Source organism: Panthera pardus, unplaced genomic scaffold (genome assembly GCF_024362965.1).
Source record: "Panthera pardus isolate Hobbes unplaced genomic scaffold, ASM2436296v1 HiC_scaffold_24, whole genome shotgun sequence".
NCBI lineage: Eukaryota > Metazoa > Chordata > Mammalia > Carnivora > Felidae > Panthera > Panthera pardus.
This window is the reverse complement of record NW_026526810.1, coordinates 107,073,731-107,098,364: the sequence shown is the minus strand read 5'-3', so window position 1 is coordinate 107,098,364 and position 24,634 is coordinate 107,073,731. Positions and strand designations below refer to the sequence as shown.

At 52.4% G+C, this 24,634-nt stretch overlaps 1 protein-coding gene and 1 non-coding gene across 3 annotated transcripts in view; both read right to left on the bottom strand.

Moving 5' to 3' along the window:
- The window catches only part of GALNT16 (polypeptide N-acetylgalactosaminyltransferase 16), a 93,084-nt gene that overhangs the window by 10,644 nt on the left and 57,806 nt on the right, over positions 1-24,634 (bottom strand). For both annotated transcript variants that reach the window (XM_019451416.2, XM_019451417.2), the window contains 11 exons: positions 22,293-22,450; positions 18,457-18,555; positions 17,464-17,531; positions 16,687-16,752; positions 14,457-14,578; positions 12,105-12,192; positions 10,023-10,107; positions 9,622-9,725; positions 4,185-4,311; positions 2,820-2,912; positions 1,103-1,186 (listed from right to left, as the gene is read on the bottom strand). In XM_019451416.2, coding sequence (XP_019306961.2) covers positions 1,103-1,186; positions 2,820-2,912; positions 4,185-4,311; positions 9,622-9,725; positions 10,023-10,107; positions 12,105-12,192; positions 14,457-14,578; positions 16,687-16,752; positions 17,464-17,531; positions 18,457-18,555; positions 22,293-22,450 — 1,094 coding nt within the window. The remainder of the gene's footprint in view (positions 1-1,102; positions 1,187-2,819; positions 2,913-4,184; positions 4,312-9,621; positions 9,726-10,022; positions 10,108-12,104; positions 12,193-14,456; positions 14,579-16,686; positions 16,753-17,463; positions 17,532-18,456; positions 18,556-22,292; positions 22,451-24,634) is intronic.
- On the bottom strand, positions 6,372-6,444 carry TRNAQ-CUG (transfer RNA glutamine (anticodon CUG)). Its single transcript has one exon. It is a non-coding gene; the product is annotated as a tRNA-Gln (tRNA).

Here is a 24,634-nt window from a genome sequence, read left to right as displayed (position 1 = left end):
AGAAGGGAGAATGCTAATTTCCAAGTTATTACTATTGAGGCTTATTAACCATGCAATTTATTCAGTTAAAAATATTTATCGAGCTGAGTGTCAGTTTTGTGACAGACACTGTCCTAGGGGCTGGAGCTAAAGCAGTGAACAAGCAGATGCACACCTCTACCCTCATGGAGCTTACTGTCACATGTGGGGAGGTGATGACAAAATTAACCAGCCACACAGGCGCTGGATGGTGATGAGGGTGAACTAGGCAGGGGATGCTGGGGGGAGGGGGCGGTCTGCAAACAGAGACTGTTTCGGGGAGGTGTCCCTCAGAAGGGGACATTGGAGTCAAGACCTGAAGGAGGTGAGGACATGAGCCATGTGGATGCAGTTAAGCTGCTGAAAAGGATTTTGCAAAGAGAAAAAAGGAATCCTCACTGCCCCACCCCTGCCTTACAGCTTCACCCACAGTCCGGGAGCTCAGCTCGTGCACACACACACACACACACACACACTCAGATGCCCTAGGGCTCCAGCGGGCACGCCATTTGCATTCTCCCTTGAGTCTATCAGAGCAAACATTTGCCAGTGTTTTGTCAGTCTTTATGGTTGTAGTCTTAATGGATGCATAGTATTTGTTTAGACCCAGGAATTGGGACTCAGTAAACCAATCCCCTATTATTAGCTGTCTCTCGATTTTTCACAGCAGCAGAGAAGCCTACAACCGAACATCTGCTTGTCAATAGTTTTTTTTTTTTTTTTTTTTTGCTTTGGTTGTTCTTATTTCCTTAGGATAAACTCCCAGAAGGGAGGGAACAGAGTCGAAGGGGATGAATCTTTATTTCTGTGGCTTTTGCTACGTAATGTAGAGTTGTTTTCCTATGGGGACAAAGCCCATCTCTGGCGCTATGACCCAGTCTCTTAAAAGTTTGGCTCCTACCACATCTCACTTTTAACTCCTAGTGGTGTCCTTCCTATTCCCCCAGAGCCTTCGTGTGAAGATACACACTGACAACTAGAAAGAGCCAGACTGCCCGCGATGAGGAGATCTCAGGGTGCGGGTCCCCCAAGCTAGCTGCTGGCCCCACCCAGGCTGGGTGTACCAGCTGAGGGCTATACTCACGTGAGCTCTGGGTAGACGTTATCCAAGTACCAGCGGAAGGACTTACAGTTCATCTTCTTCCTCTGCTCGATCCGTGTGGCTACACTGAAACAGTAAGAAAGGCTCAGGCTTTGGCAAGGGGGCCCAGGGAGGAAGCCCCAGGAGGCCAGCCCCCTCTGTCCGCCTACCCCCAGGCTGGGTAGGACCAGCGGCTGTCCAAGCCTGCCCTCCAGCCATAAATCATTCTGCAACCTGCAAGGTCACTCCAAGTATCCTGGCGATTCCTCATTTCTTTCCTCAAATTCCCACTCACTTTGCAGGATCAGGGCAGCCCACGGAGGGTCCTGCTTTACCCTGGCTTCTCACTCCTCGACACCTCAGCACTCCCTAGTCCTTTGGTTTTTTTTTTAAGTTTATTAATGTATTTACTTTGAGAGAGTGCATGAGCAGGGAAGGGGCAGAGAGAGAGAGAGAAGGAGAGAGAATCCCAGCTCAGAGAGAGAATCTAACAGCTCTGAGCCTGGTGCAGGACTCGATCTCATGAACTGTGAGATCATGACCCAAGCCGAGATCAAGAATCAGATGCCTAAGTGACTGAGCCACCCAGGTGCCCCCTCCCTAGTCCTTATTTTCACAGAGAGCAGAACCTCAGTGAACTCCAAGCTTTCCTTTCCTGCATTCCAGTTTTAGCAGAAAGGGTCAAATAAGACAAGCACGCTTTAAACATCTTTGGGGAATTTTGGCAAATAAGAACCCTCCGATGTGCCCATGGATCCACAGTTTGATTTCCCCAGCTTCCTCAGCTTCACTGACCAGAATGGCCACTGACAGATGACCTTCACTGCCTCTCCGAGCCTCGGTTTCTTCTCTGGTAAACTGGGGACATGACTACCTATCTCGGAAGGTTTTCGGAGAATCAAATGAATTAAGAGGGCATAAGAGCCTACCACAGGGTAGTTAGTCAGTAAAGGTCAGTTTGCCACTAACAGAAATAGTGACACAGCTTTTCTTTTTTAAAGGGCTAGGTATGCGTAAACAGAGGCAAGAAGATTCAGTGATGATTGCTAATGTTTTCAGTCTTCTGACCACAACCTTAAGTAAGAAATAAATACATCTTATACTGTGATCGAGTATTCCCATGTGCAAATACGGCTAAACACACACACACACATATAACTGAAATAAATTTTACCGAACAATACTTAGCCTTAACTGCAATCAAGCGCTATTTTCTAGTCTGCTCTGTACTAATCTATAGTGTTCTAGGTCTATCATTTTTTTTTAAATGACTGTCACGACCCACGAAATCAATTTTATAACCAATCTACATTTTGAAAATGCTTAACTAGATGGTAGTCACACGAGTCCAGGACAGGAAAACAGGCTAACGGCAGGGGGTGGCGGCAAAACCCCAAGTGTTTTCCGCAGACAGCCGGGCAGGGCACTAAGTACTCCCACAGATGTCCTTTTTCCTGCAGGCAGCTTGTGAACGGGCAGCTCTTCGTAAGCGAGCCCTCTCTGCTTATTTCTCCCCAAGAGGCTGCATGCCCCTCAAGAACCCAGTCCTATCTCACATCGCATATCCTACCATATCCCCCGAATCCCAAGAGCCCAGTGGGGAGGGGCTCAGTTGCCGAGGAGACAGTGAGTTCTTCCCAGGCGTCCACGGTTTGTGTTTTGCTATGGCTGTGCTAACGTGGGCGGAGGGAGGCAAACGGGGCTGGTCGAGGGGGCCCACCTGCCAAAGGCCTTTCCGATGGCCGAGGGCCGGGCCTCATAGTAATACTGCTTGTATTCATCCATCCACACCTCTGCAGTGCGCTTGGTATTCCTAAAAGGGGAGGAAGGAACAAAACGAAGTCACCAGGGGTGGTCACAGAGTTAGGATCAAGAGCAGCTCTGCGCAGCACAGGGTGTTGAGGACCTCAGGAGTGTGCGTGAAATAATACTGATGGTATAAATGACTATGTAATCTGTCAACGTCAATCAGCTCATGTCTGTATGCTCCCTGACACTCCACTTGAGGCATCTGTTCTGCCAAAATACCTACATGGGGGCAAAAGGACATGTACCAAATATTTGTTTAGTAAGACATGGGTGGCAACCTAAACGCCCACCAATAGGAGCATAATGACCCCTACTTCTCCAGGATGGAGTATGTTCCATGGAAGGATGTCTAGAATTTAGTGTGAGCAGCAGGAAAGCACGTTGCAGAAAGAACACACAGCTTGACCCTATTTACGTAAAACACAAAGCTGTGGTATGTGTGCTTCCCTCCACCTAAAGTACGTGCATGAAAATGAGTCAAAGGGCCGAAATGAGAGACCAGAAATCTATACACAGTAGTTACTTCGAGAGAGCCAAGGGGGATAGGAGTCAGACTGGGTAAAAGGGACTTTTGCTTTTTTCTCCACATGTGATGTAAAGAGTAAAAGCACGTGTGTGGACAGATATGTATATATAATATCTTGCATTTTACGGTGAACACGTGTTACTTTTATCATTATAGAGACAACGCAAAAAGGGGTGGGGGAGAAGCAAACCGAAATATTAAGCCATTCGGTTAGCTAGACTGGGGAGCCACTGCTACAAACAAGGGAGCACGGGCCTGACAAGCCAAAAAACTGTCCTCAAAGGGGGTGCTCATGACACTCGTCCTCGCCTCCCCTTCCACCCCCTCCAGGAGAGCGGGCGATGGCTGGTCTCTAGGACCTTGCCCACTCCCCCTCAAGACCAAGCATATCCTGGGGCTGGGGACATGGGTGGGCAGATGCTGACCAAGTCAGGGTCAGGACATGGCATCCATGACCAGAACTTGGGGCCCAGTGAGTGGAGGGCAGCTCCCAGGTAGGCATTGGGTCAGTTTTCCAATATACTCCAGGGCAAAGAGAGTCAAGACAAGGAAGGCCTGGCGTCCACACTCGGTTTCATCTTTCCACCCTTGAAAGTACCTGGAATCCCAGAATTGGAGGGAACAGATGGGGAAACTGAGGCCCAGGGAGGTGGGGTGTCTGCCCAGAGTCACACGAGTAACTGACTGGGCTGGGGTCTAGAAGCCAGGTGTCTTAGCTCCTAGCCTGGTGCCCTTTGCACTGTGACCTACCTGATGTAGGTGAGGGCATTGCCCTCAGGGAAGTTGTAGGGGTGCCGTTTCCTGAAGACGTGGCCGACCCGGCTGCAGGGCACGATCTCCAAGCTTCCACCGCACATCCACACCCTGAAGGAGAGCTCTGCAGGAAATGGCAGCCGTCAGGAGGGAACAGCCCCTGGCAGGTCCCCACTGAGTGAAGGCCGGGAAGAGCTAGCCTCCCTTGCCTTTGGTGTCTCTTTGAAGGCCTGTGCTGGGCTCAGGGTTCCTGGGGCCATTTACATGGGGTATGCCCAACCTTGAACATGTTCCTGACCACTCGCTCCGTGCATGTACATACCCCCGCCCCCCAGCACACACACGCCCCCTCCACACACACCCCCACTACCCACACCACACACACACACACCCTCCATATACACCCCTTTGACCCACATTCCCCCCTCCACACACACCGCAAACACACACCCTCCACACACGTCCCCTCCATACCTACCACACATACACACCCTCCCTACATGCTCCCCATACACACTGCCCATATCTGAGCCCTAGGAGAGGAGAGGTTTTTTGTTTTGTTTTATTTTTTTGAGACAGAGAGAGAGAGAGAGAGACGGAATCCTAAGCAGGCTCCACATTCAGGGCAAAGCCCAACGCAGGGCTCGATCCCATGACCCCGGGATCATGACCCAAGCTGAAATCAAGACTTGGAGGCTCAACGGACTGAGCCACCCAGGTGCCCAGGTGGGAAAGCTTTGAAGGAACACCAAGACCATGAGCAGAAGGAAAACCGAATCAAATGCGGCATCATTTCCAGCCTCTGACTACAAAGCCCCATCCAGACATTGCTAAGGAAGAATGCATTTGCTCGTCAGTCAGTCCTAAACACCCATGAGGCTGGGAAACCCACCACCAATCAGGCCACGGGCCACTCTTTCTGGCCCCGGACCTCCCTCTTGGCGCAGGTGGTCTCCATGCACAGGCTACCACCGGCCCTCTTGAGACACACTTCTGTTTGACAGTGGTTGGGATGCTGAATGAGCTTCTGCAGGTGACTGTGGTCCCTCTTAGTGCTGGGAGATGCAAGAAGGTGGCCATTCTGCTTCCCGGAAGGGAACAGCACAAGCTGCCTGCTCTATTCTCAAATTTTTTTTTTTTTAACATTTATTTTAGTTTCAAGAGACACAGAGAGACAGAGTGTGAATAGGGGAGGGGCAGAGACAGAGGGAGATACAGAACCGGAAGCAGGCTCCAGGCTCTGAGCTGTCAGCACAGAGCCCAACGCGGGGCTTGAACCCACCAACAGTGAGATCATGACCTGAGCTGAAGTCGGACGCTTAACCGACTGAGCCACTCAGGAGCCCCTGCCTACTCTACTCTACACTCAACAGTCGTCACTTCTGGCAAGGACCCATCTTGGCAGCTTGCTGGACCTCACATCATCTCTTCTGATTACTCTTTCATATTAACCCTGCAGGTGGGCACCCAGTGACATTAAAACACCTCTTTCCTGTCCCAGAAAATGCATAATCCCTTTTTGTTTGTTTGTTTTTAATTGAAAAAAAGGAAGACCGTTTTCTCATGAGCTCTAGCCTTGGTCCATCTCCCACTCCCCAGTTGGCCATACAGACACTGGTCCCTGGCCAGGTCTGGGGCTTCTCACCTGGCACAGATGGTCAGGGCCCAAGCCCCCTCACTGCGACTAACACCCACCTCTGGCTAGACTGTGTGCAGCAGGCAGCTTCCAGACACAGGCCAGGGGCGAGGACTGGACATGTGGCATATCCGGACTCATGCTCATGGTCGGGTATGCTAATGGGCTTCCCAGGTAGGCCTGCAGACTGCCGGGCTTGTGTCCCTTCTCCCGGGATGAGCTTTGCAACTGGTTCAACGACTGAGATTTAGAACTAGGGGCAGACCTGGGGGACAGAACAGTTACTTTCTAGTTCCATTTCTGCCAGACTAGCTTGGTTAGGCTAGTTAAGTCACTTCATCCCACCAGGCCGTACTGTCCATGCTGTTATTGTCATTATCCTCAAGGCGGTAACGAACAGTAAGCATCACCCATTTACTGAGCACTTGCTATGTGCCATGCCAGGTCTAATTCTCACAGCAAGCAGATGAAGCTAGTATTATTATCCCCATGGGCTTTTTGTTTGTTTTATTTTTGTAAATTTATTTATTCTTTTTAAGTAGGCTCCATACCCAACGTGGGGCTTGAACTCATGACCCTGAGATCCAGAGTCACACGCTCTACCAACTGAGCCATCCAGGCACCCCTATCCCCATGTTCCTGTTCAGGACTGGGAAGCTCAAACATCTTAACCTCTCCAAGATCACCCAAACACTCTGCTGCAGAATTACAATGTCAAGTTCACATTTTGTCCAGCAAGCTGCACTGTTTGAACCAGATTCTTTCGTTCATTCAGTAAAATTTTATTGGGAACCTGTTTATTATGTGTTGTATGCTGTTCTAGAATCCTTACACTGATGGGTAGGAGACAGGGACTCACTAAAATAAGAAAGAAAACGACAAGTAGACCAGAAAATGAATAAAATACGTAGTCTATCTGGCGGTAGTAAGTACAATGGAGACAAAGGAAGCAGGTGGGGCTGAAGAAGGGGGAGCTGTTGGGGGGGGGTGCTACAGTATTAATTAGACTGACTGGGAAGTTATCACTCAGAAGGGGACATTTGAGCTAAGTCCTGAAGGAGGTGAGGAAGCCAGTCGTGTGGCTTTTAGGGGACAAGCATTCCAGGCAGAGGGACCAGCAAGGGAAAAGAAGTAGAGGCTAGGGTAGGCGGCAAGTCCCAGGCGTGGCAAGTTGCAGGTGGTGGGAAAGAGGCCTAGCGGGGCTAGCTGCTGGAGTGGAGTGAGGCCGGGTGAGAGAGGCAGGAGATGTGGGCAGAGCTGGTAGTGTGCTGTGGGGGAAGGACCCAAGGCACGAGGACTTTGGGTTTTGCTGTCAGTGTTGAGGGAGTCCTTGCAGGGTCGCGAGCAGAGGAGCAGGGGACTGGCTTGATAGGACTGTCTTTTAAAAGGATCTCTAACTGAGAATACACTGAGGGTTGATGGGGGGGTGGGAGGGAGGGAGAGTGGGTGATGGGCACTGAGGAGGACACCTATTGGGATGAGCACTGGGTGTTATATGGAAACCAATTTGACAATAAATTTCATATTAAAAAAAAAAAAGAAAAAAATAATGAAAGGCTCTCTAATGGGAATCCCAAGGTTTTCATGTTTGTCGCCTGCCCTTACGGTGGCCTCTGGGCTCTGAGTTTGGCTCTCTGAGGGGACGCGGGAATGAGTCTCAGTTTGGACATTTCCCTTCCTTCAACAAAGGAATAAAACGAAAGGCCCAAACCCACCAGTGGCAGGCCTCTCCTGGCTCAAAACTGCTCCCAGCAGCTGAACATCTGAGCACCATGGCTAGCCTAGAAATTTCTTTGAATTTCTTCTAAGAAACAAAACCCTTCCCAGAAACACTCTGTGGTTCACCTTTCAAGTTCCCCAACCACTGAGCCCTTGCCTCAGGCAGAGTTTGAAGTTAGCTATTTGATCAGTCACTTGTTTCTCTGTCAATCACCAGCCTTAAAAAAAAGAAAAGAAAAAAAAGACAAAAGAAAAAGGCTCCTGGATGCAGGAGAGACCATTAGTTTCCTAGTCCTCAGAATCTTTGCAGGAAACTGGCTTTGCCAAAGCTCCCAGGAACACACAGGAGGCCACTTGAGCCAAAAACATGTGCAAAGGAGGTCAGAATGGAAGGGTCAACGCACCCTAGTTCCCAGAATTTACTCCTCTAAAGGCCTGTCTGGAAACGGTTTCCAAGAGTAAGTTACAAAGGGGAGAACATTCCACGCCTGTTTCCACTCTAGTTGGTTTTGAGTTGGGATCAGGCCTGTTGTAAGCCCCGCTGCTCATCCGTGTCCTGACCAGGGAGAGTGAAGGAAGACCCCCTCCTCACCTCTCAGAAACCCAGCATTTGCTTTGATCACACCTCACAACATTTCAAGGGCTCTGGTAGAGGCACTCCATACCCCCGTCAGACGTGGAGCATCCTGACTGAAATCTGGAAGGCGGCGTCCACCTCAGTTTTCCCACCTGGCAAATGGGTGCAATACCACCAGCCATATTTACTTTGCAAGAAACCCGGTCAGGATGAAGAAGGAAACAGAGGGCTCTGCAAAGGACTGGGTCACCACAGGAGCAAGAACCGGAAACCCCCGAGCACTCACTCCCCATCCTTTGCCCCACTCCCTGCCTCGTGGGCCGCACCACCAGGCTCCCATCTTGTGGGCTGGCAGGGTCGGTCAGAGCGAGGAGAGGGGAGAGTGAGGGTGGGTGTTCATCCCCCCACACCCTCTACCTCGGTGCTGTGGGCTGGCTACAGGTGCCCCGAGACCACAGCTCCTGTCAGAGGGCACTCCCTCCCCGACTTTCAGACCTAGGGTGGCTACACTTCACAGCAGCCACCAGCCCAGCCCAGGACTGTCCCTGTGGCTGTCTGTATCTTGCCTGCGCTGTGTGAACTGGCTCTTTAGTAACCCCCCTTGAATTACCCATGTTGGGTGTTCCATCTGTACCGGGCCTTTATCTAACTGAACCTCATGGGTGACCTGGGGGTTTGCTGGGCTCCTGCCTTTCCTGCTGGAGCGAGAGGGCTCCCATGGCCCTGAAAGTAATGATAATGGCTGCCAGCACCGCGCCATATATTTTTTTAATCTTTTTTTTACATTTCTTTATTTTTGAGAGAGAGAGACAGAGTACGAGTGGGGGAGGGGCAGAGAGAGAAAGAGACACAGAATCCGAAGCAGGCTCCAGCCTCTGAGCTGCCAGCACCGAGCCCGATGCAGGGCTCGAACCCACGGACCGCGAGATCATGACCTGGGCCAAAGTCCGTTGCTCAACCGACTGAGCCACCCAGGCGCCCCCACGCCAAACATTTTTAACTCATCTCTCATTTAGTATTCATACCGGCCTCTTGAGGAAACAGACTTAGGGAGGCTTTAACTTGTCCAGGGCCAAACAGCTCGCAGGTAGTAGGGCCAGTATTTGTACCCAGGCCATCTGACCCCATTACTTACATTTGACCACCAAAGTCCACTCTGCCCCCGCCCGGCTCTTCTGGAAGAGAAGCTGCTGTATGTTTAAGCTGCAGTCCAGGCTACAAGTCTGTATGTTCTTTCACACACGTCTAGCCATGCGGCCACAGTCTCCCCCTGACCACCTAAATCTCTCTGGCTGCTAGCTGTGTGGCTCTGGACAAATTACTTAACCTCTCTCTCAGTTTCTTTATCAGTAAAATGGAGATAAAATAGTACTTACCTCAGATTGTTGTGAGGTGGTGAGGATGAAACACATTAATACATGTTTAGAACAAGGCCTTGGGCATAGAAAGTGCTCGAGCGGGTTATCTATTGTTATTATTGCTATTGTTATTTTCCAACTTACCAAAATTCTCTCCCCCCCAGATGTCCATCTGGGCATCATACTTTCCCAAATGGTTAAACCAGGACTTGTCGATCACGAAGATTCCCCCAGCTATGACGGGCGTCCTAGGAGCAAGGAGAGGAGAGAGGCAATGCATGAGCTGGAGAAGCTGGGAGCCCTTCTAGATGGTTCCAGAACCCCGGGCCATTTGCCCCGCAATCACCTGCTTGCAGAGTCACAGGGGCAGGATATCTGGCCAGCTCCCTGGCCTCTGTCCTCTCTGTCCCTGGGACCCAGAACCGAGTCAGCACTTAGGTCGTGCACCTGCAGGAGCACCAGCAACTAAACGGCCCCCCAGCAGCCTCCCAGGCCCTCAACCCAGGGAAGGATGGGGTCTCTGCAGAGCCCAAAGCTGCACTGACCTTATGGGCTTGGTGGGGTCGGTCCTGGCAATCTTCTGCTCAAGAGGGATCTGCTCCCACTTGAAATGCAGGCTCCAGTCAAATCCTAAGGGACAGAGCAGGGTGAGGACAGAGCTCTGGGCAGAGCCCGCTGGCGGTGGCTGCTCCCTCGCTTTGCCAGCCCTTGGTGTCTCCCTTGATCAGAGCCCAGCTCATAGAGGGCCTTGGGCAATTCATGCAGTCGTTCCTTCACTCAGAATGAGACAGGCCCCTGTCCTCATTGAGTTTCAATCTACTAGGAAAGACAGAGACTACAAAGATAAATTAATAAAAGCATAATCTGCTAGTCGAAGGGGAAAGTGCTAAAAAGAAAAGTAAAAAAAAAAAAAAAAAAAAAAAAAGAAAGAAAGGTATCCATGCTATTCTAGTAAGGGTAGTCAGGAAAGACTCCCTAATGTCACATTTGACCTGAACGAAGGACTGATTCATGGAGATATCTGGGGAAAGGGAATTCTAGCTGGGGGAACAGCAAATGCAAAGGCCCCACGGTGGTTTTCCTAAAGGAGAAATGCCTGGCTCCCTTCAGACTTCCACTCAACTCCCAAGATCTAAGGAACTGCTGTATCCATTTTTTGGAACTCTGGGCCCCAAATAGGAAAACCACTCTGCCCACTAGCTCCTAGCAACAGATTGTCTAGTGCAGCTTGTCCGATAGAACTGTCTGCAATGATGGTCATGTTCTGTATCTGCACTGTTTAATATGGTAAGCAGTCGCCACACGTGGTTACCGAGCTCTGGAAATGTGGCTAGTGCAACTTAGGAAGTAAATTTGAATTTTACCTAATTTTAATTAATTTAAGTTTAGGTAGCCAAATATGGCTATTCTATTGAACAGCACCGCTCTGAAGTCTAGACCAGAGCTGTCCAAAGGAAATAAGATGCAAGCCAGAAATGCAAGCCACATACGTAATTGAAATTTTTCTAGTAGCCGTATTCAAAAGTAAGAACATATGAAATTGATTTGCATAATATATTTAGTGCGATATATCCAATGTTTTCATTTCAAGATGTAATCAATACACAAAATCACTGAGGAGATACTAAAACAATTTTTTTCATGTTTATTTATTTTTGAGAGAGAGAGACAGACAGACAGACAGACGGCAAGCAGAGGAGGGGCAGAGATGGAGGGAGACAGAATCCGAAGCAGGCTCCAGGCTCCAAGCTGTCAGCACAGAGCCCGATGTGGGGCTCGAACCCATGAACCGCGAGATAATGACCTGGGCCGGCGTTGGATCAGTCATTTAATGGGCTGAGCCACCCAGGCGCCCCGTGAGGAGATGTTTTACATTCTTTCGTACTAAGACTTTGAAACTTGGTGTGTATTTTACACTTACAGCACATCTCAATTCAAACTGGCCACATTTGAAGAGCTCAATAGCCAAATGGAGCTAATAGTTACCGTATTAGACAGCCCGTGTCTACACCACCTCCAACTATACGTATTAGAAGTCATGCAAGGTTGGGGCGCCTGGGTGGCTCAGTCGGTTAAGCGTCCGACTTCGGCTCAGGTCGTGATCTCTCAGTCTGTGAGTTCGAGCCCCGCATCGGGCTCTGTGCTGGCAGCTCAGAGCGTGGAGCCTGTTTCAGATTCTGTGTCTCCCTCTCTCTGACCCTCCCCCATTCATGCTCTGTCTCTCTCTGTCTCAAAAATAAATAAAGGTTAAAAAAAAAAATTAAAAAAAAAAAAGAATTCATGCAAGGTTGAGGACTCCCCTCCTCCCCCCAAGACACTGTCATAATCATGCCTTCTGCCAGGACCTGTGGCCATGGTCCCGGGGCTGGCAGCATTGGGGAAGGATGTGTCAGTGTTTGCAGGGAGAGAAAGACAAAAGACTAGCTTGGAGCTATCACTGACTGTGCCAGAGGGCTTTGTCCCCAACCTCGGGGCTCTACACTATCCCTTTCCATGTTCTGGAGGTAAGGGGGTGGAGTGAGATGCTCCTGCACACCAGGAGGAAGAGCACCAAACCCAGGGCTTTAGGTTGCCCTCACCTGCCTCTTTCAAGCCTGCGGCCCCTCCCCCCAGGGGGCCAGACCCACCTCCGCGAAGATCCGCAGATGCAGCGAGGTAGGCAAAATTGTCCAGACTGATGACATCAATGATGGGGCTCACCACACGCGTGTGGTCCTAGGCGAGGAACGAGAGATGGCGTGAGGCCAGGGACTCCGCGAAGAAAGGCCCAGCCGCCTGCTCTTCAAGGCGTGGGGCACCCAGCCCTTCCTGCAGGACATGTCAGGGTCCTGGAAGCCTGTCCTGCAGCACCACATCCAGGCTCCCGGAAGGTCCACCTGGGTTCCCTGGGCACAGTGCTCTCCCAGCCTCTTCTCACACCAGGTTGAGCCCTGCTGGGATCTCACCTCCTCAATGAAGCCCTGCCTGATTGCTGCAGGCTGGGGATTTCTTCCTCTGTTGAGCTGTTCTCACAATTACAGTCCAGACAATTCCTGGGGCACTGAGCCACTGACGTGGCTCTTCTGTTACTGGTTTGAACTGTGGTTCTATTAACTGTCATCCACCTTTGTACATGTTTGCGTTGAGTCTTCCCAATCGGACCACCAGCAGCTTGAGGGCAGGGACTCTGCGGTCCTTGTGCAACGGGGTGTCACTCTCTTATGACACATCCACTTCAAGGAACCCTTCATCCCCCAAGACACAAATCCACCTCCATTGGTGGGTAATGTTAATTTTATCCAAGTTTTTTTTTTGGGGGGGGGATAATGGTGTTGGTGGATCATGTCATATACCCTGTGCAAAATTATCAACTGCCATCAGCCTTCTCTTCTCTCTCTCTCCGTGGAGGGACACAGAACAGAGTCTCTTCTCTCCACGCATTCTGCGTGGACCCTCAAAATCCTCTTGTCCGCAACTTGGAACCCAGCTCTGCCCCTCAGTTCACATCCCATCTCAGGACCACAAGAGCCTGGGAGACGGCGGAGCATGGGAGACCACTCATGGTTTCTCACAGAGCCCTGCGGGGGCCTCGCCATCTCCTTTTTAAAGACCTTTTTGTCCTGAGATCTAATTCCCATTTTTATAACAATTTTATTAGCCATAATTGACATGTGATAAAATTCACCATTTTAAAGCATACAATTTGGTGGCTTATAATATATTCACAACATTGTGCACCCATCACCCCTATCTAATTCCAGAACATTTTCATCACCCCGACAAGAGCCCCTGTACCTGTTAACGGTCACTTCCCAACCGCCTCTCCCTGCCCTGACAACCGCTAATCTCCTTTCTATTTCTGTGGCTTTGTTTCATTCTAGACACTTCGTATCAGTGGAATCGTATAATACGTGGCCTTTTGTGACCTGCTTCCCTCACTTAGGGAAATGTTTTTATCCTTATTGTGGCATGTATCAGGACTTCATTCTTTTTTATGGCTAATATCCTATTGTATGGCTGCCTCACATTTGTTTGCCCATTCATCACTTGGCAGACTTTGGGCTGTTTCCACAGTTTGGCTACTCTGAATAATACTGCTCTGAACACTCCTGTACAAGTTTTTGTGTGGAGTATGTTTTCATTTCTCTTGGGTATACACCCAGCAGCTGCAAGGGTCACGTGGTAACTCCATGTTTAAACTTTTGAGGAACTGCCAGACTGTTTTCCAAAGTGGCTGCACCATTCTACGTCCTCACCAGCAATGAGTGAAAAGGCTCCTACTTCTCCACATCCTCGTCAGCACTTGTTACTGTCCATCCTTTGGTTACAGCCATCCTGTACGTATCAAGTGGTATCTGACTGGGGTTTTGATTTGCATTTCCCTCAAGGCTTAATGTTAAGCATCTTTTCTTTTCTTTTTTCTTTTCTTTTCTTTTTAGCATCTTTTCATGTGCTTGTTGGCCATTTGTATCTGCCTTGAAGAAATGTCCATTCAAATCTTTTGCCCATTTTTAAGTTGGGTGGTCTTTTTATGGTTGATCTGTAATCACCTCATCCTATCCTCCATTTCTCCTACCCTTGCCCTTCTAGCATAAAACTGGCATGTAGTAAGGGCCCCCTGCCCTCATCTCTCCTTGAGGACACCATCCCCCTCTCCTTCCTTCTCAGGCTTCCCAGCCTTGACCTGAAAATACCCCCTGCCCCAGCACAGGACCCGCCTCCCCCAGGAGGAAAACAACACCATTAGGAATAAGAGCTTTATAGCTCACCCAAGCTCTCATCCAAATGAATTCTCACAACAACCTCGTGAGACAAATATTACAATTACCCCCATTTTCAGAGGAGAAAGCTCCATAACATGGAGTCACTCCGGAGGGGGCAGACTCTTTAGGCCCCTACTCTGCCTGTCCAACTTCAAAGACTATTCACACGCCCTCATGCCAAGAACATGGTGGGCACATGCCAAGGGACAGAGATCCTGTAGGGACAGACAGACTCACCTCCTTTACCCGTTGCAGCATAGGCTGTAGCCACTCGGTATTCACTTCACAGTGGCTGTCCAGAAAGGTGAGGACAGCAGCTGTGGCCACATCTGCCCCACGGACTCGGGACCGGATCAGCCCTGCAATGGGAATGGACAGGGATTGGTAACTGGGACTGGGCCGATTTGCTTTCCCCCCGTCCCTCAAAAGTCTCAGGGCTCTGCACCCTTCAGGGGTCAAGGCTTCCTCTGAGTTACTGTGATTGAGGTTTACTTTGTATTTGTTTATTTCCTTCCTCACTCTCCTTTCTCTCATCTACCTGTCAACCATCATTACTCAAGGTCATTCTCTGAGCACCCTCGATGTCTCAGACACTGTTCGGGACTCTGGGAACACACTGATACAGTCAGTTCAGTAAATGCCAAGTGCAATAAAGTGCGTTTGAGTATCCAAAGAAAAACCAGAAACCAAAACCCTTTCCCCACCTAACCCCGGGGACCTCAGGACAGTCCCCTTCAGTTGCACCATCATGTGTGACATGGCTAGAATCTTCTAGACTAAGACAGGCTGGAGTTGGTATGGCAGCCCCTTCATTCACCTTAAGCATGTTATTTAACCTCCCTGAGCCTTGGTTGTCTTATCTAGAAGTTTCAGAGAGATTGATCCCTGCCCGTCTGGAAGAGTGCTTGGTGCCTGGGATGCCTACACATGCTAGATTCTGCTCTGCTTCTATCCCGCCCCCGACAGTCTTGCCAATGGTTCACCAACTGTCAGAGAGTGGCCTTGCTTCTGGCAGCTCCCTGGCCAGGGCTGGGGACTGACCTGGTCAGGAGAGAAAGGGCCCGGCTGGTCCTGCCGACAGAGCAGCCACTGGTGCCCTGTGAGCTGTGAAGACGGAAGGGCCTTGCTCTAAGAGCTCCGATTGGAGGGGTTTCCCTGGCCACACCTCTGCCCTGTACTCTGCCCCTGTCCATCTGATTATCCATAATATGTGCAAATATCCATCTGTCCCTTCCTTCCATCCCACAGGAAGCTAGAAAGCGCTTCATCAAAAGTTGACACCTGTGTTGGGCAAATCCCTCAGGAAACAATATATTCCTAGGCCTAAAGGTACCTACAACCCTGTGCTTGCTAGAAGTCTCTCTCTGGCCTCTTCCACGCCAGTTAGAAGGTCTCCTTCTAGTCTGACAGTTCTTTCTTAATCACACCTCTCACCTCTCTCTCTCTCTAACCTTTAGTGGCTCCCTCCTACCTGCCTTATCAAGTCCAAATGCCTTTCTCTGGCTTCCAAGGTCCTCTACCATCTATCCTCACCCCACCACTTCCCCTGCTGACCAGGCCCAGATTCTCCCTGGCAGGGAGGAGGTAAGGGAGGTTAAGGGTGGGGTCCCTCCTCCAGGTTGGAATTCTGGCTCCTCTACCCATTACCCTGGGTGCATTCCTAAACCTCCTTAAGCCCCATTTTCTTATGTGCAAAACAATGGGCTGTTATGTGGAGTGAATGCGAGAACGTGAACGCAGGCAGGCAACGTGGTTGTCTGCTGCGGGGAGGACTCAGGAAAAGGGCTGTTAGTATCCCATGTGTACCTGTGCCAGACCAACGTCGGTGCCTGCAGTGTCCTCGAGCCCGGACTCCCCCGCCCGTTCCCGCTCTCCTGTCTCACAACGTCCTCACCCAGTCAAGGCCCACTCCCCGGTCCCTCCCCTGTCCTGCGGTCTCCATTCTACCCCCACATAATCATGGCCAGCCTGTCCCTGCGGTAGATTCGGACTCCTTGGCCTTACAATAAGCTCTCCAAGGGCAGGGACCACATTTTATACTTCAGAAGAAGTATAAAGTGCCTCCTAGAGTGCCATGTACAATCCTGTGCTGTGGATGATGCTCCAAAACTCTTCTTGATTGGAAATGAGGTTACATCTGCTTGATAGTGCCCTTTGATTTTCTCAAAGCATTTCCACATGGCCTATCCCATTTAATCCTTACAGTAGCCATGCAAGGCAGAAAGGGTACTATTATTGACTCCATTTCTCAGAAGAGACAACCGAGGCAGCCAGAAGTAGAGCAACTCGCCTACAGTCATGCCGTGGCTGTGGAAAGAAGCGTCTTTCCACAGACCTTGCTCCTGGCCACCCGGAATGCGGCAGGCGCGTGCTGGCTTACCGTGACATGGCTCCAAAAGGGAGTGGGGAGGGGCGGAGGTCTAGGCCAAAACAGGTCTGCGGTGACACCTCGGGTTCAAGAACTTACCTTCCCGCCGATCGTTGCGTAGGCACTTGACCTTGGGGATCCTGGTCAGGAGCAGACAGTCTTCAGCTGAAGGTGAGGAGAAGGAAGCAAGCTCATTCAGACAGGGGCATCAGGCCCTAAGGGGTTCGGTCGCCCCTGGAACTGCCCAGAAGGTGTCCCATGGCGAGCCCAGGGAAGGGGCTGGGGCTGGGGAGGTACGCAGGAGCACGGTCATCTCTAATGGCCAAAGGATTGCCCTGTGCCCCACTCCCAGGTCAGATGGAGGAATGCCTGTACTAATGGGATTGCCCCCAGGGGGCGCCAGAGAGCACTAGTAGGGCGCGAGGCCAACACCAGCATAGCCACACTGAAGGGACAATCCTCAGCATACGGATGTTGTAATAACAAAGGAGGCTACTGGTGTTGTTTCAGTTGTTAAAAAGGTCATCTCTGGGGTGTCCCATCCAAAAACACCACCACTCTGGGATGCCTGGCTGGCTCAGTTGGAAGAGCGTGGACTCTTCCTCTCGGGGTGGTGAGTTTGAGCCCCACTTTGGGTGTAGAGATGACTTAAATAAATAAATAAATAAATAAATACAGAACAAAACAAAACACCACTCTTTCCCCTCCTTTGGCACCTGGGAACAGAGTCAGGGAGGGCACCCAGAAAAGACTGAAGATCTGGTCGGGGGCAGAGGTCTGCCTGTGAGGTCCAGGATGACCTCCGGAGAGTTGGCCTCCACATTCTGAGGGAAGGAGGGTTTGGAGGGATGTGAAAAACAGAAAGTGGAAACTTACGATCTGAACTGAAGTCATCCACTAAAATGATCTCCTGGATCAGGCCGGCTGGAGTTCGGTTCAGGACACTAGAAGGATGGGGACAGAGGATCCTGGATTCAGGGCCACCTTCCATTTACCTCTCTTTGCCACAGAGCTCCCCCACCACCCAGCTCAAGGGCCAGCACACTGGCCACCGGCAGCTGCTTGCAAACCTCCTGGGCCCTGAGCAGCGGCTGAGGAACAATGTGTTCTCCGGGCTTTTCCGGAGACCCGGCCGCCCCTGCACCTGTGGGGACCTGTGCCGGACAGGTGACGGTAACTGCTCCAATGTAGACAGGACCGTAGCTGCCCTGGCTGCTTAGGCTTAACAAGCCCTGCCCGGGGGCAATACACAGCTGGACCCCGAACTGCCTGCCTAGAAGGCTAGCGCGTCTCCTGGCATGATGGGTTAGCAGGGGTGTTCCCAGGGAAGCCCTTTCCCGCTTTCCTTCCCACCGTCCTTCTTCTTCCTCCACTCCCTGGTAAAAGAAACCCATGCTTCCTTAATCCCTGGAATACCACTGGGCATTCCTTTCCACATCCTGTTCTCATTAAAGAAATGGGGTAAGTAGGAGTTGTACTGGACCACAGGACCAAGTTTAGGAGGACAGAGGGGCACCTCCCTCTGAATCGTTGACACCACCTACTGGCCTGCCACCCATCCACCTGAGGCTTCATGTCCATCCCTGCCTCCCTCGGCCCCTGACCCTAGAATTTTTGCCCTTGTCCTGGGGACCTGACATTGTGTTTGTACATCCCAATATCAGTTGGATTTCCGGGGTCTCCCAGCCCCAGCCTCTCAGAAGGAGTGGACTCCCCCTCCCAGTGGCCGCGGTCTTCATGCTGCCTGGCCCAGCACCTTGTCCCAGTGTGCCCCCCTGCCCCCGTGCCCCCCTGCCAGGGGCTTGGCAGCACTCCCTGAGGCCTCGGGGAGCAGCACTACTGAGATGAGGGTCCCAAGGGGTGGCTTACCTCTTCACTGTGCGCAGGAGGGTGGAGCGGGCCTCATTGTGGAAGGTGATGATGACGCTGGTGGCTGGCAGGTCAGCGGAGTAGGCCACAGAGGGGCAACTGAGAATGGAGCACAGAGGTCAGAGGGCACTGTGAGAGCCTCCTCAGGGCAGGCTTGAGGCTTCTCTCTGTCCAGCCTGCTGCCCCCTGGAATACCACTGCGGGATCGGGAAGGCCAGCCAAAACCAGGGTGCGAGCCTGCCCCTCCACGGTGTGCCCCTCCGTGCCCACACAGCCCACCCTGGAGCCACAGGTTGGGGCACCTTCCCAGGCCCAGTCACCTTTGCCAAAGACCTAGGAGTGAAGCGTTTAGGAGGGCTCTGGCCCACCATGTGCAGGTACCGTTCCAGGCCCCAGCCTGGGGCCAGCAGACAGAACTCCCTGCCCAATAGAGACAGAGACATGGGGGACAGGAGGCAACAGCCTCTGTTTTGTGCCTGGAACCTGTCGCTTCTTTCTCCTGGCTCATGACATTTGTAGGATCTGGAGAGGAATCACCCCCATTCTGCCCGCATGTGACTCCCGCTACTTACTGCCCAATACTGACAGCAGGCCGGTGACACCCGGCAGGGGAGCAGCCTCCCTCCTCCCAAGCCCTGGACCTCTGGAGCAAACAGAAGCCTCTGAGAAGACACCACAAGCAGCTCCTGCCACCCTGCTCCCTCCCCGCACAGCTCTGGGCTCGCCTTCTCCCACATTTTTAGGCATTGGCTTCCCCCTCCTCAGGAAAAGGAATTAAAACAATCCATTCCTGCCAGCCTTCATCCCTGTTGCTACTGCGAATGCTTTTCTTCGTGTTCCTGGGGCCGGCGGGAAGGCAGTTGGTTTTCATGGCAATCTTCTTCTTTATTACAATTGCTCTCTGACTATTTCGGCAGTGACTGTTTTTTTATTCCAGCATTCATTCCACTGACAGCAGCTTATAGTCGAATTCCCAGGCCCATTTCCTGCCCTGCCGGAGCGGACTGGGTCAGGCAGGCAGGAGTTCCACCAGCCTGGGACCCCCCTGGGAGGAATCCTGTGAGGCTTTAGAATAATTCTCCTTGAGAAGCAATGCAGGGAGTAGGAGGGGTGGAGGGGTAGGGAGACTCACCCCTGCCCCCCTGAGAAGCCAGACTTTCCAAGTGCATCCTCCCAGAGGCATGTGGATTTGGGGTTGGGGGTGGGCTTGGCCTGCTGAGCTGGGGAGTGTTGGAAGAAGTAGCCACCTCCCAGGTGCCCAGCTCAGCACCCCCCCCACCCCCCCCCACCCCCGGCATTGACCTCTAGGGGGCCAGGTCTCTTACTGTGAACCCTAACTATCCTGTGCCCAGGAAGCAGAGACCCTGGATAGTGATGCCCATTCTTCACCTGAAAGTGGCGAACCTCCCCATACCCCATCTGGGGGGGTGAACTTGACCCCCTCCCCACCCGCCCCCTCCAACCCTCTCCACTCTGCATTTCTCTGGGATTTATAACTATGAGGATGGGGATTAATCTGGCTCCCAGGAGCCAAGAGCCTCTGAAGAGGTTTGTTCCATGCCTACGTTTTGAGTTTGGGGCTGGTGGGGTTTTCTTTGTGATGCTAGTAGGTCTGCCCTGCCTGGTCTCTCTGCTCCCCTTGAGAGAGATCCAGGCTGGGCTAAGAACTAGCCTGACAGTTTGGAGTCCAGCAGGAGCTGCAGTCTGGAGGGCCAGGAGAAGAGCGTGGCTCACCCCAGTGCGCGAAAGCCAGCACCTTGGCTGCTCCCCCTACACACGCGTGCACTCATATGCACACACACCCAATCTACCTTGGGCTTCTGGGAGGGCGGGCAGCAGCCCTGGGGCAGGAGGGGAGGCTGACCTCACCAACCCACCCCTGCCTTGGATTTGAAGAGTCTCATTTTAAAACACGCGTCGTCCCAAGAGGAACTCCTCCTTTAAGTTCTTCAGTGAACACCTGAGAAGGTGGGGGTTGGGGGCTTGGTGGGAGGGAGGACAGAGGTGATCCAGGCTAACCCTGGGTCAGTTCAGAGATTCGGGTCTGCAGAACCTCTAGGCCTTGGGGTCTAGGTTGGCCATGGCCAGGGCTGCCAAGGAAGGTCTCCAAGTGGAGCCGTGTGGACATGGTCTCGTAGACCCCACAGTGCAGGTAGACTCTGCACCAGGACCAAGAAAGAGCTTCTGAGACCTGAGCTGGCCCCTGGACCTGGGTGGGGTCTCCCCAAGTAGCAGGATTATTGTCCTATTTGGCAGCGTGAGTTTCTGGAGGCTGGCAGCACTGGGATTCCAGGACAGCGAGGACAGTTTGGGCCCCGCCCCCCAACTCAACATCCATCTCACTCTGACAGGCTGCAAGCCCACTGGATTTCAGGCGCCTCTCCATGACCGACAAGGAAGGTGCTAGAAGCCTGTCCCCTTCTGCACCCTTACTTCATACACCTTTTGTGCTGTGGAGCAGCCGCTTCAGAAGGAAAAGCAACGTTGGCCCGCGTCATCCTCACCTACCCTCAAATCAGGACCAGCCTGGCCCTAGGTACACAGCTAGGTCCAGCCCAGCCCATGATGGTCACTCAAAACGGCAGGCCCGTGAGTGGTCAGCTCCAACAGGCCCTTGCTGACCTGTCTGCACAGAGTACAGAGGAAGCCCCCAAACCAGCCTGGGTTGGCAAGGAGCCTTGCCCGGAGGAGAGGACACTGAGGGGTGTTGTGAAGGTGCGGGTGGTGGGGGTGGGGGTTCCGGTGGAGGAAACAGCCCGTGTGCATAGACAGGGAGAGGGGCAGGAGGGTATCAGACTGCAGGAGCATTAAGTGCTGGGGGAAAGGAGCAGAGGCTGGGGGTCAGCAGGGGTGGCTTGCACTTCGGGCGGAGGGGCTCAGACTGTTCCCATAGGTGAGGGCGGGAAGAGGGCGCTGGAGGTGGTGACTATAATCTAGACAGGACACGTCAAGGACCTGAACCAAGGAGCGGGGCTTGATGACTTCCCCAAGGTCGGTCACTCACACAGGGTGGAATCAGAGCGAGATTCATCATGGAAGGTGTCCTTGGTCTGCTCTGGGGCCTCTCCCACCTACCATACTGACAGAACCAAGAGCAAGGCTGGGAAGCTTTTCTGGGAAATCCTTCCACTGCTGTGGAAGCCGGGGCAGCAGGGCGGGCAGAGGAGGAGGGAAGGGATGTCGATGGGGCAGTGCACAGAACTGCACTGTTTGCACAGTGTGGGCATGGTTGGTGGCACCTCTCCACCTCAGGCACCACCAGCAGGCTCGGCCACCCCCTCAGTCCTCCCTGCGGCCCCCAGGCAGGTCCCTCTCACTGGGACGCTGGACTGAGGTGCTGAAGGGCTTCCCCGGCCCCAGCTGAGTTTTCTTGGCCTTCTCAGGCCCTCAGGAGATCAGTGAAACAGAAGAGTCAGGGAAACAACTGAGGGTGAGGGTTTGAGTGTCTCAGTAACTAGACTGGGTTTCTGAGTCTCCTGAGTGTCTGAGGGAATCTTTCACATTCCTTTTTTTTTTTAATTTTTTTAAATGTGTATTTATTTTTGCGAGAGAGACACACAGAGTGTGAGCGGGGGAGGGGGAGAGAGAGAGGGAGACACAGAATCTGAAGCAGGCTCCAGGCCCTGAGCTGTCAGCACAGAGCCTGATGTGGGGCTTGAACTCATGAGCCATGAGATCACGACCTGAGCTGAAGTGGGGCACTTAACCGACTGAGCCACCCAGGCACCCAAAATCTTTCTCATTTCTTAAATCCACGTGACCAAAAGGAAGCAAGCTAAGTGGTGTTGGCCCTTCCCTCCACGTTTCTTTCTCCATTGGCACAATGGAGGCCATACCTGTAATGGCGGGTGTCCCGGATGGGCCGGTCGGGGCTCAGTTTGTCACTTTCTAGCTGGTTGAAGGCATGCTGCCTGTAAGGGTCCTCTCCAGCCTTCAGCTGTTTGGCTGCCAGGTACACCTTCTCATCAAAGCCTCTGGAGGGTGTTCCTGTCACCTGAGACAAAGGTCAGCATCAGAGAGGTCCCGGGCAGGAGTAAAAAGCAGCCACTGTGTGCAAAGTACTTACTAGTAGGCAGGAGCTAACTGCCTTATTTGTGCCTTATCCCAACTCTGTGAGCAGGAGATCGTTATTTCCCCCACTGTACAGATAAGGAAACTGAGGCTCAAGAAGTTAAAAAATAGTACCCTCATGTGTACAGGGAGCATACGGGAACTCTCTGTACTTTTTCTCAATTTTGTGTACCTACAACTGCTCTAGGAAGAAAAAGAAATCTATTTTTTTTTTCCTAAACCCAAGGTCAGTGTTAGTAAGTCACAGGTTCTGGATTCAAACTGGTTGTTCTGACCCTGAAGGTCATTCTCTTCACCAGTGCTCTTTGCGGGATTTGGAGAAGGCGACTCCCAAGATGAGGGGTCCTGAGGGGACCACCAAACAAGCTGGAGGTTGTCAAGCAGCCTGCGGCCTCCTATGGATGAACTTGGGCCTGACACCGGCTCGGCATGTAGGAAGTGCCTAATCGGTGAAACGCCCAGAGCTCGGACAAGCTGCTGCACAGAGAACTACCTGTGAGGACCATCAGGCCCCTCCAGGCTCGTGCCAGAGCTGCTAGAAGGCAAACGCAGACAATGATGCATATTCTCGGGGACTTGTGCGGTGCTGCTGGAGTAGCCCTGTGTCAGAGCTGCTGGCTCACAGGTGCTAAGAGCTGGGGAGTGATGGATGACAGATGCCATGGCCCAGCCTCTCTCCTCTTAGCCACACCCCACTCTGTGGTCCCAAAGTCCCCCCACGAAAGACCTGGGGGAAGGACACATCTGAGATGAATGGATAGATAGATGGATCCTGACATCTCATTATTTGAACCAAGCTGCTGGCCGGATGTTTCCCAGCGTGCTTTGAAATATCACCAACCGTGAGGCATCCCAACTACAACCCTTCTGCCTGACCGGCAGCCTGGGCGGGAGCTGTGGGCCCCCAGAGGCAGCAGGAAGGTGGGTAAGGATCGCCCATACATAGACCCTCTGCATGAGGACCCCGTCACAGGTCTAGCTCTAGAGGGATGGTCCCTGGAAGGCGGCCGGACCTGGGGAAGAGGAGAGCGAGGTGTTGGGTGATTCTGGAGCACATCCACAGTGGCCCGGGGCCTCCGTGTCCCCCTGGGAGCCTAGCCCCCAGCCTCATGACACAGGAGTGCAGAAGGCTCCAGGAGTATCTCCATCAAAGCTGCCGCCCTGTAGGGTTCCAGCCTCCAGCTGTATCCTGTCCTGGGAGCCAGTCCCTGAGCCCCCTAAGGGCAGAGCCAGTGAGGGAGGTTTCCTCGTGTCCACTGGGCCCAGCCCCACGCTACGCACACATGCTCAGGATGGTGACCACAGCTGTGCCACTGCGGTATTCGGAGTTGGCGCCATGCCAGGGACTGGACAGATGTGGCCCAGCCCCCCTGGACTGGAAATCCATTTCAGGAAAGACGGAAGGAGGGAGGGAGAGGGCAGGGGAGACTGTTCTGACTTGAGTCTTGGATTGCTAGAAGGATGTCCAACTTTGAGAGTGAACACAAGAGCTCCTCTGGGTCCTTCCCACCTGGGAGAAGGTGGGGTGCTAACTCTGCCTCCCCCCACCCTCCTCCCGCATCCCTCCCAGCACAGGTCAGAGAAATGAAAAGCAGCCTCCAGTTGATGGCTGAGGCAAAATAAAAGAAGAAGTGCAGAAAGCTCCCGAAGGGAGAGGATGCCGCTTTATTATCCTGCAAGTCAACTGTGGGAAATAACCGTGTTTATTTATTTAGGACTTCTGGCCACTCTGCGGGCTCAGGAAACCTCTGAGCCCTCATCCCACACTCACCCATCGCCCAATAAACATTGATTAAGAGTGGCCCATCTACCAGGCACTGGGACACCCCTCTGCAAGTTCCAAGGCCCATCTGATCATTCATTCATTTAAGAACGCTTGACTTCACTCACTCCTTCATCCAGCCACCCATTCATTCAGCAGAGCGCCACTGAGCACTCCCGTGTGCCAGAAGGAAGAGGTGCTTCCCCCATCCCCAGCCAGCTGCCTTCCTGCCTTAAAGGGCTTAGTCCCTTCAGGGCCTCAAAACTAAGCTAGACACCCTCAAAGATGTCCAGAAATGCCTGCTGCTGCCTCAGCAGATCCATAGCCTCTGCTCCTCCAACTGTC